Genomic DNA, 20330 nt, shown 5'->3' with positions numbered 1-20330 from the left:
CCCTATGACTCAGTCAAAACTTCATCCCTGGAGTTGACTGAGACACCGGCTGGGCCTGGAGGCTCTCTGCTGCCTGGGACGGCCACGAGAGCCCTGATGCTGTTAATGGGAGCAAAGGAGCAGAGGATAGTATACTTCCTCTGGTGAAAGAAAGACTTCTTCTGTCCCGATCTTGCAGACTTCTTAGCTGAGGCGGTCGGGTCCAGAGGGCTGGCGGATAGTGTTATTTATTTATTTTAACATGTTTTGTATACCGTATATTCGGTTTTGCCATCATAACGGTTTACATTAAGAGAATGACAGATTTTTAACAAATACAATTTAAAGATAAAGTTGGGTTGCAATAGGGGTAAAAAGCTTTAGAATATATAGTGAAAAGTTTTTAGTTGTCTGTTACAGAGTTCGTGGTTTGGTTAGTCTGTCATAGGTTGATAGGATGATATCTTTGTTTTCTTTGGAGTTGTCTGGTTGGGAGTTTGTTGGTGTTGATAGTTGAGATCTTCTGAAAAAGCTCTGGTAAAAAGCCAGGTTTTGGAGGGTTTCATGGTGGTCCTAGAAAGCTGGGCTATCGCATCCCTCACTTTATCTCTGAAGAGATTCTCCCCAGTACATGGCATGTCAGTGAGTCTTTCCTGGACCTCTGGTCGGAGATCCGAGGCCCATAGCCATGCCATTCTGTGGGTGCTGATTCTAGCTGCAGAGACCCTTGATGCCGTCTCAAAAACATTGTAGGTTGTTAGGACTCGTGTTTCCCGCACTCTAGGCCCTTATGAACTAGCAACATGAGGGTGTCCTGCTGCTACTGAGGCAGCTGCTTGGCCACCTCCTGCACCTGCTTCCAAGATGTCCTATAAGTACTGGCTCATGTAGAACTGAAAGGAAGCTATGCGGACAATAAGCATGGGTCCCTGAAAAATCTCTCTCCCAAGAGCGTCCATTGCTCTGTGATCCTTCCCCGGGGGCACTGAGAAATGGGTCAGAGACCCCTTGGCTCTCTGGTGGGGCAGTTGATGCTTATCGAATCCAGGAGCCTTCTGGATGAGGTAAACCCAGCCTTCTTATTCATGGGAAGCACTGTGAAGGGGTGTTCCCATTTCCTCTGCAGTAACTCCTTAAGGATAACATGTACCAGAACCACCACAATCTCCTTAGGAGGCTCCATGAACTGGAGGATCCCAAGCATTTTATGCTTGGTATCCTCCTTCATCAGTAGCAAATGAGATGGGGTTACTAACATTTGCAAGCTGCTTGCTCTTTGGTCTAGAGAAGAACATAATTCCAATAGGCTTATTGCCAGTTTGGATGCTGAGAAAGCATTTGACAATGTGCAATGGGTATATATGTTTTGGTTGTTACGGAAATATGGGTTTCCAGAACCTTATTTTAAATGGATTGAATTGTTGTACTCTAATCCAACTGCTAGTAGCAACATCAATGGGGAAGTGTCAACTCCATTTTATTTACAGTGTGGCACGAGACAGGGATGTCCTTCTCCCCCTTACCATACATTCTTACTGTTGAACCTTTAGTACTTACATTAAAAGCTTTCATGGAAATTTGCGGTTTTCAGTTGGGAACCCAAGAATTAAAAATTTGTCTCTTTGTGGATATGCTCTTATTTTTACAGAACCCAGAAGTTGCTTTACCAGCCACAATGACTATAATTGAGCAACCTGGGTTTTTTGCGGGTCTCAAAATACATTTTTCAAAATCTAAAGCCCTTCCTATCTCACCTCGGCTTCCAAGTACTTGGAGTGGTACCTTTTCTTTGACCTGGTCTACAGGCACCCTTAAGTACTTATGTATCTGGATACTGAGAGACTTGTCCCTCTTATATTCTCTCATTATTACCAACTTAATTGAACAAATTAGAGATCAACTGGTGGCATGGAAAGACCTTCCTCTATCTTTTTTCGGCAGATGTGCCTTATTTAAAATGGTTTTATTGCCAAAATTACTATATAAAATGCAAATATTGCCAGTGTGGATTACCAAGCAGAATCTTTTGACTCTACGTAAAACCATATTAGCTTTTATTTGGAGAGGGAAATGGTCCCGCTTATTTATTTATTTATAAATTTTTTATATACCACGGCACGTTGAAAACATCACCTCGGTTTACAACTTGAACTATTGCACGCTTTAGTCCTCTAAGTAATATGGTGGCTTGAAATTGACTCATTTTCGTTTTTATAATATGGCATGTCAATTATGTTATTGCTGGGAATGACACCATGAAACGTACAATTTTGAAGTGCCAGTCTTAATTGAGGATATTTTGAGACCTTAAGTCAGTGTATGTTCTTCACGCTAATAATAAAGATTTGGCACGGAAGGTGAGAACGCATATTTTCATCAAACCAGTCATAATGGCTTGGCGTTTCTTTTGTGCTGAATGGAAGGTATCTCCTCATGCCACTAGTTTGTTAAGTTTCGTGGATAATCCAGCTTTCCTACCGGGGGTGAATAATCATTTCTTTAATCAATGGGAATCTAAAGGGCTTGTATCTATTGTAAATCTGTACAGTGTATCTCAGCAGTCTGTACTCTACTTTGAACAGTTACATGCTCAATATGGTATCCCACACTGACAATTTTATATGCACTTACAAGCTGGGCATTATGTGTCTCAAATTTTCTCTCTATGTCCCAGCGTCTTTGCCACTGATTCAATTACATAAATGTTCAACAAAGTTAAAAGTTACACCAAGACTGATTCTCCTACACCAAATACAGCAAGACTGATCATCTTCTATTAAACTGATATAGACATTAACAACCACCGCAACGTTCTACTTCTTGTTAATCTTCTATCATCCTCTTCTTCTACTCCCAGTTAGAATCATCCCTGTTTTATTGTAACTTCTTTTTCTGAGCACTTGTTATAATTTGTTATAAGTTGTAATGTATACGCTGAAGTTATAGTTATGTATTGCTCACCCCTTGTTTTATGTAAACCGACATGATACGAACTCCGTGAATGCCGGTATAGAAAAAAACCCACAAATAAATAAATAAATAAATAAATACATAAATAAATAAGACCTTTTCTTTTTGGTATAAATTGCATTTTCAAGAGAGGGCATGCAATTATACACATCGTTAACCGGCCCATGGTCCGATGTATTGGGACATCGAATAACAGGTACTTTGGAAGTAAAGTTGCAAAAAATACAATATAAACTTTTGCATAAAATGTACATTGATAATGTCCATGCTTTTTAAATGCGCATTTGTGACACAGATGTTTGTCTTACGTGCCATGGAGAATGATACATTAATCCATATTTTTCTTTTGTGCCCTGCTATGTTTTCTTTTTGGAAGGTGGTCCTTATGGTTATTGAAAACGTCAGTCAGCAGAAACCACCATTTACAGGCGATTTTCTTCTTCTAGGTTATACTCAATGGCTTTCCTCTTCAACTAAGAGTATCGAAAAATATCTGTGCATAGTGACACTTAGCTAAAGAACATGTGCTCTTTAATTGGCTTAAACCCACCAGCCCCTCACCCACAATGTGGTTTCAAAAACTTGCAAATTGGATGCAGATTGAGAGACTGTAGAGTATAAAAAGCTCTGGGAACTGACGTGCCATTTATTACCCATGGCACTTAGACAGAATTTGACGATTAGCAGATATTCTACCACATGGTAGCTTGATTCTTCTCTCCTTAATATAACATCGAAATTGGTTAACATGTTTTATATGGGATGTGTGTGCCTATTGTAATGCAGCAGTATGATTGAGGGTATGAATATGGATGGATGTATGAGAGGGTTAATTAGGTGTGAATGATTTCCGATTACTACAAAGCTAACCACAAGTGTGAATACTTAAAGACACTAGCAACAAATGTGCTGCTTTTTGGCTATTTTTTTTCATCATGTGTTGCTGATTATGACCTGTTTCTTAAGAACATAAGAACATGCCATACTGGGTCAGACCAAGGGTCCATCAAGCCCAGCATCTTGTTTCCAACAGTGGCCAATCTAGGTCATAAGAACCTTTGTAGCCTTACTTGTGCAAAATACATTTATTAAAAAGAAAAAACAGAAAGGTCTGCAGGCCCTGGAAACATTCCACCCAGGAGGAGGATGGATCTATACCGGAGTCCATAGGCCCAACCTTGCTCTCTCCAACCTCTTTTGAGGAAGCTTTTGCCCTCAGGAACAAGGGAGAACGGACCTTTGCCTTGCCTCCCACTCTACTCCCCCCCTCCAGAGACACCATAGGCTGAGGAGATGTCCCAACATGGGCAAAAGCTGTAGTAGTCAAATCGCTTTGAGCATCTAATCAGCGCTGAAACAAATGGAGAGAAAGTGAGGACTGAATTGCTATCAGATGGCAAGCCTCACAGATAGCAAGGTGCTTGGACCTGTTTGCCCCCGACGCCTACCTCTCCTGAACTTCGGCTTTAGGTGGTCTCTTGTGCACACACCAATGCCACCTGGGCATATATGCACACCCTTCCAGGATGTGCACAAATACACGCTCAAGATTAGGGCCCGGTCGTACATGCGCAAATATGCACTCATATAGGTCATGGTTGTACACGCACAAATAGCTGCACAAATATGCACTCAAATATCTATACAAATATGCGCTCAAGTCTAGGTCGCAGATGTACACGCTCAAATCTAGGCTGCAGTCTTAGTCACCCAGGTCCCAGGATATGCAACAGCCATGTGGTGAGAATGCGCGTACACACCTACACATGTGAGAAAAGAACCGCTGCAGTGGCATTCCACACGGCTAAGTAAAGCCTGCCTACACCTTCAGCACGTTTAGGCCCGGATCCGTTTAACATCCGGTACTGAAAATCATCAGCCTGAAGAACTTCTCAACAGCTCAGGCCCCTTGACTGGTCAAGAATCCATGCAGACTGGGGCCAACAGACAGCATCTCACTAAATATGCTTTGCACATAAGAAAATTAAAACCAGCAGGAGACCTCTACCAGAACCAGGGAACCGCCGGCGATAGTTGAGGAGGGGATTGCCCTGCCTCTCCCGCTGACAGGAAATCGAAAATGGCCATCGTTTCCCCGCTGACAGGGAAAGCCTCAGCACTAGACCCCACGAGGCAGACCCCTGAATGCTTTTGCTGCATGCACACGCTGTTCCTCCCCGCACCTGTGGCACCACCAGCACCTCAACACAAGCAGGGGAACAGTCCTTCAGCACTACGGAGCCAACACCTGGTCTCCCCTGCAGGCAGAGAAGCTGCTGAAAAACCCCATTGTTGAGCTCTCTGAGCTACTGGGGTAGTTCCCCCCCCCGGAACCGCGCTGCCGCACAGATTCCTCCATCTAATTCCTTGTTCTTTTTTTTTTTAAACTCTAAGAATAAAGATACATAGAAACCAATACTTTATTTTGGTGCAGAGATTCAGGTTCTAGGAGCTCAGGCCGCATGGCAGATCAGAAGAGAGCATGCCCAGGTGTGGCAAGTGAAATTTCTACAATCTATGACATGAGTTTTCTGTGTCGGGTTCCATCTGATAATGTCACCCATGTTTGACTACCACCATCCTGCTTGTCCTAGAAGAATAGAGGCTGATGTCAGGGCAGAGCTATGTCAGTGATGTCACTGAGTCAGTTTTTCTCAGTCTCTATCTGCTGATAGGAGTGCATAACCCCACCGGTGTGAATTGGCCTGCCTGAGTGCTGAAGAATATTATTTTGAATAATTTTTCTTTTTTTTAATATTCTTTATTTTAAAGTTTTCATCAAGTTAACAAAACCACAAATTAACCTAACAAGACATTACAAGTTAACCCCTCCCCTTCCCCTCCATTGTCCTTCCCTCCCCTTAGATATAGCATCCTGAATAGCAAACACTATTACTTCAAGACATCCTGACAGCTTGAACTCTCCCCAGGATACAGGAAAGAACACTGAAAGTTTGCCCTATAGTCTAATACTGTACTCTAAGCTAATACTATTGATAATATCTGGCATCAAAGATTGTTTTATCCAACTCATTTACAGTAATGCAAACAGCACGCTGAGCGCTTTCACATTCAAAGACAAAATATACACTGGCCACATTTCCAGGATTAGATCATATTTAGTCTGTGAAAAGCAACGGACAGAAAGATGTTCAAAAACTGCCATCTTATGCAGCTTCAACTTCCATTGTGAAGGAAAGTTGCTCCACTTTAGTACAATATTCCAGAATTGTTTTCTTAGCCAACAGAAATGCTTTCTGCAAAAACAATCTCTGAGATTTTGAGTGCTTTCCAAAAGGCCCAAAATCAGTGAAAAAAGGTACCTAGAGCAATTAGGCACTTTGTACACTTATCTGTTGAAGCCAAGTTAGCTTTAAAGGCCCAGTCAGTGAATACAAATAAGTGTCATAGAAATTTGAAGTGCGTCTCCCGAAGTAAAACAATTTCTGATATTATGTTCGCAAAACAGGTTTTTAACGCTTTATATAAGATAGGAAAGTTTAACTCCTGGTTCCAGTTCTTGCACATTATCTTGCATTTTAATATCTTTAATGGCTTTTGTCAAAGAGGCACAAGACATCCTTTGCCCAGGACATACTTGAAAAAAACGATCAAACTGTTGAACATTGACTGACAGACTTTTTAAATAGATCATGCTCAATAAAATGTCTAACCTGCAAATATGCGTAGAACTCTTTGTGAGATAGATCAAAATCCAATCATAGCTCTGTGAATGTGCGGACAATTCCAGTAGCATGTATAAACTGTCGTAAAGCAGTTAGTCCTTTACTGGCCCATTTTTAAAAAAGCAAATTCTCCAAGCCTGGAAGGAAACTTGGATGGCCAGCAATAGAGAGAAATGGTGAAACTTTCCAATGTAACTGAAGTCTACCACAAAGCATATTCCAAGCTTGCCTACAAGCGGTAATGATTGGGTTAAATTGGACATAATTGGGTAACATGTCCAGAGACATGCAGTAGGGTTCCCAAATTAAGCGGCTTACACCAGGCCTGTAAAAAACTGGCAGGTAAAAATATATCTGACCCATTTAGCCAATCTTTCACATGAAATAATAAACAGGCTAAATTGTAATTCTTAAGTTTGGACAGTCCATTCTGCCTTCTCCCCACAGTGACTGCATCTTGCTTAATGCTCGACGAGCCCTTTTATTCCCCCACAAAAATTCCCCTAAAGCTCTATCCAATACCACCATATGTCTTTGCTTAATCCAGACAGGTAACATTTGTAGTACATACAGCCACCTAGGTAGCTCCATCATCTTAAACAAATGAATTCTGCCAGATATAGAAAGGGGCAGCAACTGCCATTCGGCCAATTTTCTTTTGGTCTTTGAAAGTAAAGGCAGAATATTACATTCATATGTAGAATATCAACTGGAATTTTAACCCCTAAATATTTCATTTCTGTTTCTACCCAGCGCAGAGGAAAGAGACTTGGCTATTTGGCCTTCATGGACCCAGAGACATCCAATGCTTCAGACTTGTCAAGATTAATTTTAAGGCGCAAGAACAAGCCAAAATGCTTCAGCATTTCCATCACTGTCTTCAGCGAGTAAACAGTATCCGTCAGAAAAACTAAGACGCTATCCATAGAAGCTGCTATTCTGACACGTTCGCCACCTATCTCGAATCCCAGAAAGTCCGGGTATTCATCTATTTTTCTCAATAAAGGGTCTAAGGAGAGAATGTACAGCAGCGGAGAGCGGGCATGTTTGCCTTCTACCCCTTTGTAACTCAGATTCTTGTGACATACAACCATTTGCTAAGATGATGGAGCAAGGCTCCTGATACAGCAGGGAAATGTTACGCACTGTATCACCCTCAAACCCATATCCTTGTAGATCTGAAAACAGATATTGCCATACCACCTGATCAAATGCCTTTTCGGCATCGAAGCCTACTACCAATGCCTGCATTAGGGAGAATTTACTCTGCACCATAGCTATCCCTAATCTCATGATATGTTTACTCTCTGTCCTGCCCTTCACAAAACCCTCTTGATCCTGGGAGATTAATGAAGGTAACACTATATTTAGTCTATTGGCAATGATTTTAGCAAAAAGTTTCAGATCAAAATTCAAAAGGGATATAGGTTTATACGAGGCCGGCTGACATGGGGTCCCTTCCCCATTTAGGGAGAACCATAATATAAGCTTGTTTAGTTTCTCTGGGAAAGGAGCCCTTAAGTAAGGCCTCTGTGAAAAACTCTTTAAGAGCACCCCATGTCCCCACTTAAAATCTTATAGAAATCCACACTGAATCCATCTGGGGCCAGGGCTTTAAGTAGTGGACTAGACTTCATATTTTCTAAAATTTCCTGGAGGTTAAGCGGTCTGTTCAACCAGGATAATTGTTGGTCAGTTACCTCTAGCAAGGTTAAGCCTTGGAAAAACAGATCTTCTGCCACACTAGTCCCCTCTTCTCTATGATTATGATACAGCTGTTCATAAAAGGACTGGAAAATCCTACAAATCTATGCAGCGGAAGTCTGTCTTACCCCATATTGATCATTCAGCGCCTCAATATAGTTGTGCCCCTTTTTGACTTTTACTAAGTTGGCCAGTAATTTTCTAGCTTTATTCCCAAATCGGTATATAGTTAATGCCTCATTGTTTTTTGATGTAAATAACAATTCAAGGAAAATAGAGTCTCTCAACAATGCTTCTTATTAGCCACTGAGAGATGGATGCGCTGTTAATTTCGTTTTAGCTTTTTGAAACTCTCTCGCGAGTTCCGCTATACGATTATTGAGTAGTTTAGTTTTCCAAATCAGATATGTGGCAATCTCCCCCCGCATTACAGCCTTCCCAGCATCCCAAAATAAAAGGAGATTCATCTTATGTTGGGAATTATAGCCCTCATATTCATTCCATTTAACTTTAAGATATTCCTGAAATTCACTATCTCCGGTGAACTTAAGAACATAAGAAAATGCCATACTGGGTCAGACCAAGGGTCCATCAAGCCCAGCATCCTGTTTCCAACAGTGGCCAATCCAGGCCATAAGAACCTGGCAAGTAACCAAAAACTAAGTCTATTCCATGTTACCATTGCTAATGGCAGTGGCTATTCTCTAAGTGAACTTAATAGCAGGTAATGGACTTCTCCTCCAAGAACTTATCCAGTCCTTTTTTAAACACAGCTATACTAACTGCACTAACCACATCCTCTGGCAACAAATTCCAGAGTTTAATTGTGCATTGAGTAAAAAAGAACTTTCTCCGATTAGTTTTAAATGTGCCCCATGCTAACTTCTTGGAGTGCCCCCTAGTCTTTCTATTATCCAAAACAGTAAATAACCGATTCACATCTACCCGTTCTAGACCTCTCATGATTTTAAACACCTCTATCATATCCCCCCTCAGTCGTCTCTTCTCCAAGCTGAAAAGTCCTAACCTCTTTAGTCTTTCCTCATAGGGGAGCTGTGCCACTGGTATTGTCCCATCGTTGGGCCCCCTAGCCTGATATCTATTCATATCATAGAATGGTCAGAAAATTCTGTGGGCCCTATTTCAGCCTTGTCAACTTTGGAAAAGCTAGCAGAGGGGACCAATATATAATCTATACGAAACATGGTCATATGCGCCCTGGAGCCGTGTGTGTGAAATCCTTCACATCGGGATGCATAATCCTCCAAACATCTAATAAATATAGTTGTTTACAAAGAAAGGGAATTCCCTTATTTCTCCCCAGTCTGGGTATGATACTTGGGCCGATCTATCCACTGTGGGATCTGCAACACAGTTTTAAGTCCCCAGCTATTATCAAGGGGCCTTTAGCGTGGACTATAAAGGCTCTCACCAATTCCTCAAAGAATTTATGATTATATATATTTAGAGCATACACACTACACAAGGTGGCTGTCTGACCGTACAGCTTCCCTGTTACAAAATAAAACATATCGTCCTTTGCTATCTTTGTGAGTTGATCTGTGCTCAAAGGCCACCTATTTACCCAAAAGGAGTGCAGCCCCTCCCTTCCTGTTCACCGCTAAGAAATAAAAATACCCACCCAATCTCTGGTTAATTTATCATTCTCCTGATCATTTAAATGCGTCTCCTGAAAGCAGGCAATCTTGGCCTTTTGCCTGCATAGGGATGTTAACATTTTAGCCTGCTTTACTGGGGAACCCAATTCTTATGTTATCAACCATATTTGATCCAGTAAATAACGTACTTTCCATGAAAGAACCACACCTTCACTAAGTTGGCACTAATCCCCCCTAGCCTAGGGAATCAATACCTGTTTATGCCTTCCTCGACCACCCTAAAGAGTTCAGTGTAAGAAGTTTCTGCCAGGATAGTTCCATCTCTCTCCCTCCCCTCCCTCTTCTTCCAAAACTCCAGATCGTTTCTCTTCCCTGACAAATTAAGGAACCAGGGTCAGGCTATGTGTGTGATCAGGTGCCACGCCCCCGTCTCCTTCCAAGAGATTCTCCTTCCCCCAAAAAAGGAAAAACTTGAAAAAGTAAAGACAGAAAAGTATAGACTAAAGATAATGTTCTTGAAAGAAATGGTAGGCATCAACTGTAACCTATTGTGGTATAGTATAGCCCCATTTGTTAATATGCAATAATTGCCCAAAAAGAAAACAATATAGCATTAATATTTCACTGAACATGCCCCTTATTGATTTAACTTCTGAGTCCAACGTTCACCAGCTACATGCAAAAGTCTAAACTACGTGCAGTGGACAGAGGTCCATAAAAACCATTACTTAGGCAGTTCAAGATTTGTGGCATCATCTCTTTCCAGCTGTAGAGATTTGTCTGAATAAAATAAGAGTTGCCTTCGCTGCTCAGGTTAGAGACTCACCATCCTCGCAGCACTTCTGGTGAGCCAACTCGAAGAAGAATATAGCCAGTTAACAGGCTAGGATGATTTAGGTCTAGGGCCATCTTGAAAGATCTGGAAACCGCTACATATCTGTAGAAAAGTAGAAGAAATACCAAGGGGAAACCCGGCTTTCCAGAATTATTTCCTATCTGCTCTTCGTTGCCGGACATTACCCGATTTATTCATAATGTTATCGGGTAATCCCTGACTCAAAAAAAAAAAAAAATCATCAGTTGAACTTTGCTCCAGCATCTCATTCAAAATGTTGATATCCACCCTCTCTTTCATTTTGTTATGGAGTCCACAAACGTCTGGGCTTTTTCAGGCAAATTGAACACTTTAACTTGTCAGTCATACCAGATCTTTAGCTTTGCCAGAAATTGAAGTGAAAACTTTATTTTTTGAACAACGTAGAACACATTGGAGAAAAACTTCTGCACAGCGCAGAGATCTTTGCTGCATAGTCTTGAAAAATATACACTCGATGAGATGCGTAAAACAGGACAGGTCTTTTATGGTATGCCTGAATAATTGCTTGCTTGTGCGCGAAATTGAGAATTTTCACAATCACTATTCTAGGTCGCAATTCCAATTCTTTCTTGGTTCCCAAACGATGTGCTCTCTCAACCCAAAAATGTGATTTTAAATCGGGGAAATTAGGCACTTCAGGCAGCCAGGTTTCCAAAGATCACACAGATTCCTATCTTTGATAGATTCAGGCAGTCCTAAGAATCTAGATTAGATCTTCTGGAGCGATTCTCCAGGTCATCTAACTTGTTGACATGTTCCGCTAAAGCTTTTTCTAAGGTTGCCATCTTAGCAGTTGCTGCCAGAGATTCATCCTCTAACATAGAAATATGACCTTCTGCCTGCTCCATACGGGTGAGTGCTTCTTTTACCTCTGACAATTGGGTAGAAATGCCAGAAAGCTTTTAGTCTAAAGCTGCCAAAACTACAGCTTTAATTTCTGTTATTATTGCTTCACTTTGCAGTTTCTCTCCATTCAGATCTTGTCTCATTGTCATTTTAACTTCTATCTCGCGGGGTTTCTCTTTTTCCCTCCCCTAACGAGCATCACTGGCAACAATTTTTGCATATAATTTGTAATCAACATAGGCTCAATCAGATCTTGTGGTTGCTCCCTTGAAGGATCACCAACAGCTGATTGTTGCTGATTTTGACACCATGGTACCCAGACCCCGGGGAGAACGCATCCACCTCGGCTCACCACATCACATGTCCCTCCCTCTTTTTTTATGTGTTTTAACCCTCACATTCATTGTTCTATGAAAACAATACTTTACAGCCTTCCTATTCATTCCTGGCATTTGTGTTGCTGGAAGATGCAATTTAACAGATTAAGAACAAAAGACACGACAAATGATTTCTAGGCTCAATTCCACCCCACCTTCCTTGACCAAAAAAAGTGGTAAAATTGTACTAGTGAGTGTGAGGAACGTCCGACAAAGTAAACAGGAAAACTAGACATACAGTCACACTATGCAATGTAAAGAAATTCTACTCACACTTGGTACACTGGAGGATGGTCCTGTTACATTTAGGTCTGAGGAAGGAAGGTCAGAATTTAATATCTGTAAAACAAAATTAACAAAACTAGACTAAGGATCTGCATACTCGATATGTCAAATTAGTCTTTGTTCTAATGCCATTTTTTATTTGCTGGAAAACTGGTAAAATGCCTTTGAAATATATCTTTTGGCAAGGGGGAAGGGGCACACCAACGGCAAGGGGCTGATGAAATAACATAACTGAGATTGGCTCCTCTTTTGGAAGTGACATGTAGAGCTTCAGAACTGAGATATTGTTAAATCCAATAAACTCTCACAGCATGAGCGGCTTTAGATACAAGACTATGTTCGGTGCTTTAACAAGTGCCTCTTCAAAACATGGCATCAACAGGCCATCAATAACAATAATCTTAAGTTTGCCAGTAGCTAGCTGAGTAACGAGAAGTCAAAACAGCAGATGGCACCATTCACCTGCATGGGTACTAAACTTCTGTCATCCCATTTTAAACTCTTATGCACTACTTCCCAGATCTGACCAATGAGAAAGTCTCTTGGAAGTATTCTTTCATCGTATTTAAATGAGCATTTCATCTTTACTGACATAAAAATTGGCAAACTGAATGCTTTGCTAGAACATACAAAGTTATACATACGAGAACATCCTCAACAAAGCCTCTCTCCTAAATTTTAAATATTTTATCTGTAGATATATATATATATAAATGAATCCAGCTTACTGCCCACAGATCAGTGTACATTATCTACTGAGAATATAAAACACTTACTTCAATAACATCAGAGCCAGGCTTCTTCCTAAACAGCATTGTCTGCAGTTCTTCAAGGCTTGTATCAATACAGTTCAGAAAATCTTGAATCTCTTCCCTGAAAGAGATGAAAGGAAAATTGGTTTTTACCAGCTAATTTTCATTCCTGGAATACCACAGATCAGTCCAGACTCCTGGGTTTTGCCTCCCTGCCAGCAGATGGTGACATAGAAGAAAAGCTTTATTGACACTACTTAACCTACAGTGCCACCTGTAGTTCCTCAGTATGACTTGTACCCAAGCCAAGATGAGAATAACTATAACTGAGACTCTCAATAAGCTGAAGGGAGGCGGAGCCTCTATGGAAAACTCGTTCCAACAGCATTAAGCAGAAACTTTACTGAACAGGCGGGGTTCTGGATTAATCTATGGTATTCCAGGAACGAAAATTAGCAGGTAAGAACCAATTTTTCTTTCCTGTTCATACCCCAGATCACTCCAGACTCCTGGGATGTACCCAAGCTTCCCTATACTGGGCAGGAATGTGATAGCTCCACTCGCAATACACTCTCTCTGAAGCCCACGGAGTCCGGATCCCGGACATCCAACCAGTAATGTCTGGAGAAAATGTTTAACTACTTCCAAGTAGCCGCCCGACATATTTATTGCGAGGAAACCAGCTGACACTTGGCTCATGAAGTTGTCTTGAGTAGAGTGAGCCCTTAGACCCTCTGATACTGGGCGGCCTTTACAAATATGCTCTAAGCTAATCGTGTCCTTCAGCCATCTCGTAACAGTAGCCTTGGATACCCTGCACTCCTTTCTTAGCCCATTCCAAAGCACAATATGATCTGATCTTCGGAAACTAAGTCAGCTAGAGATGCCTTAACAACCCCGCCACATATCCAACACAAGAAATTCCTTCGTGTGTGGCCCAGCCAAATCCAAATTTGGAAAGGCAGGAACTTCCACTGTTTGACTAAAATGAAAAGCCAAAACAACCTTTGGCAGAAATGAGGGCACCGTTCACAAGATCACCCCATTCTCCGTAAACTAAAGAAAAGGATTTCTACAAGACAACACCTGAAGCTCTGAAATTCTTCTGGCCAATCAAATCGCCACAACCCCCCCCCCCCCCCCCAAAAAAAAACCCCAACCCAACACTTTCAAGGTTAAATCCTTTATAGTCATCCTCTGCAATGATCGAACAGAGTCTCACACAATACTCTCATCACCAAATTAAGATTCCACGAAGGACACACCTTCTGCATTGGGAGCTGCAAGTGTTTTGCCGCTCGAAGAAAATGAATCACAGCGAGATTCGAAGCCAGGGACACTCCCTGCACCTTACCCCAAAGACAGCCTAAAGATGCCACCTGTACCCAAAGGAAATTATAGGCTAGACCCCTCAACTAGATCTTTTTGGAAAAAGGTCAAGGTATGGGAAACTGAAGCCTGAGTAAGCTGCACGTCCTGTTTAACACAATAAGCCTCAAAAATCCTCCATACCCTAACATAAGCCAAGGATCTGGACAGCTGTCTGGCCTGCAGTTAGGCAGCAATGATATTTTCTGAATAACTAGGCTCTATCTTAAGCAGTTCCTCTCAAAAATGAGAGACCAAAGTGATCCGCCTGAGCCGCAAATATGGGACTCTGGAGCAACTGTCTTGGAGGGAGACCCTAACAGATCATCCACTGTCAAATTTACAAGGTAGGTGAACTATGGCCAACATAGCCATTCCAGAGCCACGGGATTCACTTCACTCGGGTGTCTCTATGCGCTGTAGTACCCTGGCCAGCAACAGCCGAAGAGAAAGACGTAAAGAAGAATTCCCGGTGGCCACAGCAGCACCAAAGTATCTATTCCTTCTGCTCCGTGTTCACGCCTATGACTGTAAAAGCGTGCCGCCTTGGCACTTTGTCTCGACGCCATCAAATGCATGCAAAGAGTTCCCCATATGACCCAAATGAGAAGCATTACTTACTCTGATAGCTCCCATTCTCCGAGGTTCAAGTTTTGCCTGCTGAGAAAATCTGCCAACACATTGTCCACCCCAGCTATGTAAGATGTTACAGAACTGCTAGGTTCTGCTCTGCCCAGTGAACCAACAATTGAGTCTCTTGCGAAACCATCTGACTTTTGGTCTCTATCTCTCGGTTGATATAAATCGCTGCCAATGCATTATCTAACAGAACTCGCACTGCCCAACCTTGTAACCATAGCAGAAAGGAAAACAAGGCTATGTGCACCACTCTGGTCTCTAACCGACTGATAGACCACAATGCCTCCTCCACTGACCACTGACTCTATGCAGTCTGGCCAGGTCACCACTCCCCAATCAGAGAGGCTGGAGTCAGCAGACCCTATCATCCAATCTGTGTCCATCTCCCATTCCAGATTGACCCGACCAAGTGCCCCCCCCCCCCCCCCCAGAGGGGAAAAGCACAGTTGCTTATCTGTAACAGGTGTTCTCCTAGGACAGCAAGATGTTAGTCCTCACAGATGGGTGACATCATCAGATGGCGCCCAGCACGGAAAACGTTTGTCAAAGTTTCTAGAAGCTTTGACTGGCACACTGAGCATTCCCAGCATGCCACTATCTGCGCGTCCACATGTAGTCCCCCTTCAGTCTCATAACATAGCAAAATATGAGTGAAAGAATAAAATAAAAAAACGCAGGAAAAAAACACTCCGCGGGGTGGCAGGCAGGTTTCCTGAGGACTAACATCCTGCTGTCCTAGAAGAACACCTATTACAGGTAAGCAACTGCGCTTTCTCCTAAGACAAGCAGGATGGTAGTTCTCACAGATGGGTGAATACCAAGCTCCAGGCTGTTCCCGACAACAATAAAGACCAACATGTACTGACCAAGGTGCCAACGTGTACAAAACAACTGAGGTACTGTTGGAAGATAGGGAGACAGCCTGGTCTCAAGTAGAGGGCCCTAGGTAGGAAGAGTTAGGTTTAAGTCTGGAAGAGATTGCACAGGACAGATTGGCTGAATTTCCCATCTTGTCGACCCTCCTTGTCCAAGCAGTGATGGGCAGCGAACTTGTGTAGGGAGCTCCACGTCACAACCCTGTAGATATCGGCGACAGGGACCGTCCGTAAGTGGGCCACCGATGCTGCCATAGCCCTCACAGACCGAGCTTTAACTTGGGTTTCTAGCTGAAGGCCTGATCGTGTGTAGCAGAATGAGATTTATTTATTTTAAAATGTTTATATACCGTTTTTACAATATAAAATTAATCAAAACAGTTTACGTATAAAAACATACAAAATAGTAATATAAATTCTCAAAACAAAGTGGTTTAAAAAACTAATTTACAACACATAAAAACTAATAAAATAAATATCTACTCTGATTTAATTATTCAAGTGCCAGACTGCATAAAAAATCACTTAATGAGGGGGTGGTGGTATAGTGAAAAAGAATAATAAAGATATGAATTAAGTGTGTTCTGATACTGGAAGATTAAAAGCAAGTTGGAATAAGTATGTTTTTAACGATTATTTGAATTGTTGTGAATTTGAAATCTGGCAAAGAGAATTTGGCAGAGAGTTCCAGATGGATGGGCCAGCAACAGAGAAGGCTCTGTTTACCTACCGCGATCCCCAGTCTGTTCTTATCAAAAGAAATGAACAGGTGGTTGGACTATCTATAGCCTGCTGAGCATTCTAAATAGAAGGCCAAAGCTCTCTTGCAATCTAGCGTATGTAGATCCCGTTCCCCATGAAGGGAATGGGGTCTCGGAAAAAAAGGTGGGTAACATAACGGGCTGATTAAGGTGGAAATCAGTCACAACCTTAGGCAGGAACTTGGGATGTATATGGAGGACCACATGATCATGAATACATTTTGTGTAAGATGGGTACGTCACCAATGCCTGAAGTTCGCTTATTCTGCAAGCTGAAGTAACCGCCATCAGGAAGAGGACTTTCCAGGTAAGGAATTTCAGCTTGCAGGTGCACATGGGCTCAAAAGGAGGATGCATGAGCTATGCCAGCACCACGTTGAGATCCCAGGAAACAACGGGGGCCGCAGAGGAGGCTTTAGCTGCAGTAGGCCCTGCATGAAGTGACTTATGATAGGCTGAACGGAGATAGGTGTACCAGAAACACCCCAATGGTAAGCATTAATCACGCTCAAATGAACTCTGACCGAGGTGGTTTTAAGTCCGGCCTTGGAAAGGTGCCACAACTAGTCCAAGAACCTCGAAAGTGTGCAAGTAAATAGATCTAATCCATGCCCCGCACACCACACTGAGAAACTCTTCCACTTCACCTTGTAAAACTTCCTGGTGGAAGGCTTCCTGGAAGATACCAGTACCTGGGCAATACTGTCTGAGAGAGCCAGAGGCTGAAGGACTAGATGCTCAACATTCAAGCCATCAAGGCTAACGCCCGGAGATTCGGATAGCGCAGGGTGCCCTGATTCTGTGTTATCAGATCAGGTGCAGTCCCCAGGTAGATGGGATCCCTGATCCTGAAGGAGAAGAAACCAGACCTGCCTGGGCTAGTGGGGCGCTACCAAGCTCATGGTCTCCTGGTCCTGCTGGAGCTTCAGGAGAGTTTTCATGAGAAGCGGAAGAGGAGGGTAGCGTACAGGAGACCCATGCCCCAATGAATGGTGAAGGCATTGGCGGGAGGACGAGCAATTTTTGCTCCCTATCCGTTCCGAATAGGGAGCAAAAATTGCTCACCTCGCAGTTGAACGGGGAGGTGAACAGGTCCACATCCAGAGTTCCCCGCAGGCGGAAGATCTGGACTGCCACTTTCGGGTCCAGCGACCACTCGTGCGAGTGAAAGGAGAAGCTTAAGATGGTCCCGCCAGCATATTCAATGGTCCAGGCAGGTATGCAGCCCACAGGGACATCCCTTGCGACAGAACCCAGGACCAGATCTCTACGGCCTCCTGGCAAAGAAGGAGCGATCCCATGCCTCCTTGCTTGTTGATGTACCACATCACAACCTGATTGTCCGTACGGATCAAGGCCGCTTTTGTAGGACAAGTGGTCGCGGAACGCCCAAAGCACGTAATGCATTGCCCGAAGCTCCAAGAAGTTTATTTGACATAGAGCTTATTGAGTGGTCCATTGACCCTGCGTGTGGAAGTTGTCCACATGGACCCCCCAGCCCTGGGAAAAGGCATCGGTGGTAAGCACTATTTGAGGCGGGGTAGCCTGGAAGAAAACTCCCCGATCCAGACTGGAGATTTTCCCCACAAGGATAGAGAGTTCCTCAGAGGTTTCATGACGGAGACACGGGCCTCTAAGTCCTGGGATGCCTGCTGCCATTGCGATCACAATCTCCATTGTGCTCTGCACATGCAGAGACGGGCTAGTGGGGTAACATGAACAGAGGCTGCCATGTGGCCCAGCAAGCAAAGCAGTAGGCGGGCACTCATGTACCAACTGTTGTGCACCAAGGTTGCCAGCAAAGATAGGGCAAGAGCCCGAATGTGGGGCAAGAACACTTTTGCCTGGGCTGTGTCCAGTCTGGCTCCTATGGAGTCCAGTTGGGAAGATGGGCAGAGGTGGGACTTCAGGTAGTTGATAATAAATCCCCGAGACTGCAGCACCCTCATGGTCAGGGCCAAAGCGTCCAGCGCTCCTGCTCGGGAGTCACTTTTGACCAGCCAGTCGTCTAGGTAAGAGAAGATATGCACCGCCCGCCGCCTGAGGTGCGCTGCCACCACTGCCAGGCATTTGGTGAAGACGCGAGGGGCTGAGGCCAAACCAAATGGCAGCACTCTGTGTTGGCAGTGAGCCTTCCCCACCACAAAGCGCAGATACTTCCTGTCTCTGGGAAAGATGGCGATGTGGACGTAGGCATCCTTGAGATTGAGGAAGCAGAGCCAGTCCCCCTTTATGAGCAGGGGGATCAGAGTACCCAGAGAAACCATTTTGAACTTTTTCCTTCTGAGGAATTTGTTCAACACCGTGAGATTGAGAATGGAGCACAAGCCCCCAGTTCTCTTTGATATCAGGAAATACCTCAAACAGAAACCTCGACCGTGCTGGTGACGGGGGATGGATTCTACTGCTACCGCCAATAGGAGGGCGGAGAGCTCTGCAAGAAGTATGTCCTGTTGGGCGGATGAACCCCATGATGGACATGGGGGGAGAGTCCTCTAGGATTTCTCTGAAGTCTGTCGTTGCCCCTGACGAACAATAGTGAGGACCCATCGGTCCAAGGTGATGATCGACCAATGGTGGACAAAGCAGAGAAGACTGTCCCCCCACTGGGGAACTGGGTGGCAGGGGTATGACGTGTTGACTCATGTTCCCTCGCCTCCAGTCAAAACCCTGGCGCCAGAGCCTGTTGGGGGGCCGGCTGGGGCCTAGGAGTCCTCTGTCAGCAGGAGTGGAGACTGGAAGCAGTGCAGGGCATGCGAGACAGAGAGGCAGGGGGATAATATTTCCACTGCCTATAAAAAGACCTTCTAGAACTGGGTCGGGGAGGTTTCTGTGCAGAGGACGGTGGGTCTGAAGCACTGGGAGATAGCTGTTGAAGGGATTCATGGTGATCCTTCAACTGGCTACCGCACCCCTGACCTTGTCCCCAAAAAGATTCTCTCCTGTACAGGGGAGATCAGCCAATTTCTCCAGGACTTCTGGCCTTAGGTCGGAGGCACGGAGCCAGGCCATCCTACAGGCACCAATGCCCACGGCGGCCACCCTGGCAGCGGTCTCAAAGACATCATATGTGGATCTCACCTCGTGTTTTCCCACTTCAAAACATTGTTGTGTGATAGCGGACAAAGACTCCTGCTGGTGCTGCGGGAGAAGTACTGCAATTTCTTGACCTGCCTCCCTAGGTTGTGTGCATAAATATGCACTGATGTTACACGCACAGCACGTGCTCAGAGCCAATGCGCTGCACGTACTGACGTCCTACGTAGGGCTGTACTGCACTCACAAAAACGCGCCCAATATGGTGCAAATGAGGCCAATCATGCAGTGTTTCTAAAGCAGGGCCTAGCCCCCTGGGGCTGCTCAACCTGCTCGGAGGCCCAATTCCCCTTACCCCCATGGGAGCAGGAACGACGTCAGTATGGTGCACCGAGCATGGAGACTGGAGGAAACCTACCGGAAATCCCTCCAATTGTCTCTGGATCAGTAAATCTTCTCTTTTTTTTTTTCTTTTAACTTATCTGGGCTCAGCACTTACCGGCTGAGTACAGAGACGGTCTCCGGCTGTGGGGGAAGAGGACTTTGACCGTCACCG

The 20330-nt window shown here is 43.9% G+C and overlaps 1 protein-coding gene across 2 annotated transcripts in view; it reads right to left on the bottom strand.

Annotated features, from left to right (window-relative positions):
- Positions 1-20330, bottom strand: part of LOC115094344 (heat shock factor protein 3-like) — an 80300-nt gene that overhangs the window by 16900 nt on the left and 43070 nt on the right. For both annotated transcript variants that reach the window (XM_029607297.1, XM_029607296.1), the window contains exons 10-11: positions 13120-13216; positions 12332-12397 (exon numbers count right to left, since the gene is read on the bottom strand). In XM_029607297.1, the coding sequence (XP_029463157.1) occupies positions 12332-12397; positions 13120-13216 (163 nt within the window). The remainder of the gene's footprint in view (positions 1-12331; positions 12398-13119; positions 13217-20330) is intronic.

This window comes from Rhinatrema bivittatum, chromosome 6 (genome assembly GCF_901001135.1).
Source record: "Rhinatrema bivittatum chromosome 6, aRhiBiv1.1, whole genome shotgun sequence".
NCBI classification, from domain to species: domain Eukaryota; kingdom Metazoa; phylum Chordata; class Amphibia; order Gymnophiona; family Rhinatrematidae; genus Rhinatrema; species Rhinatrema bivittatum.
This window is presented reverse-complemented; position numbering and strand designations above follow the sequence as displayed.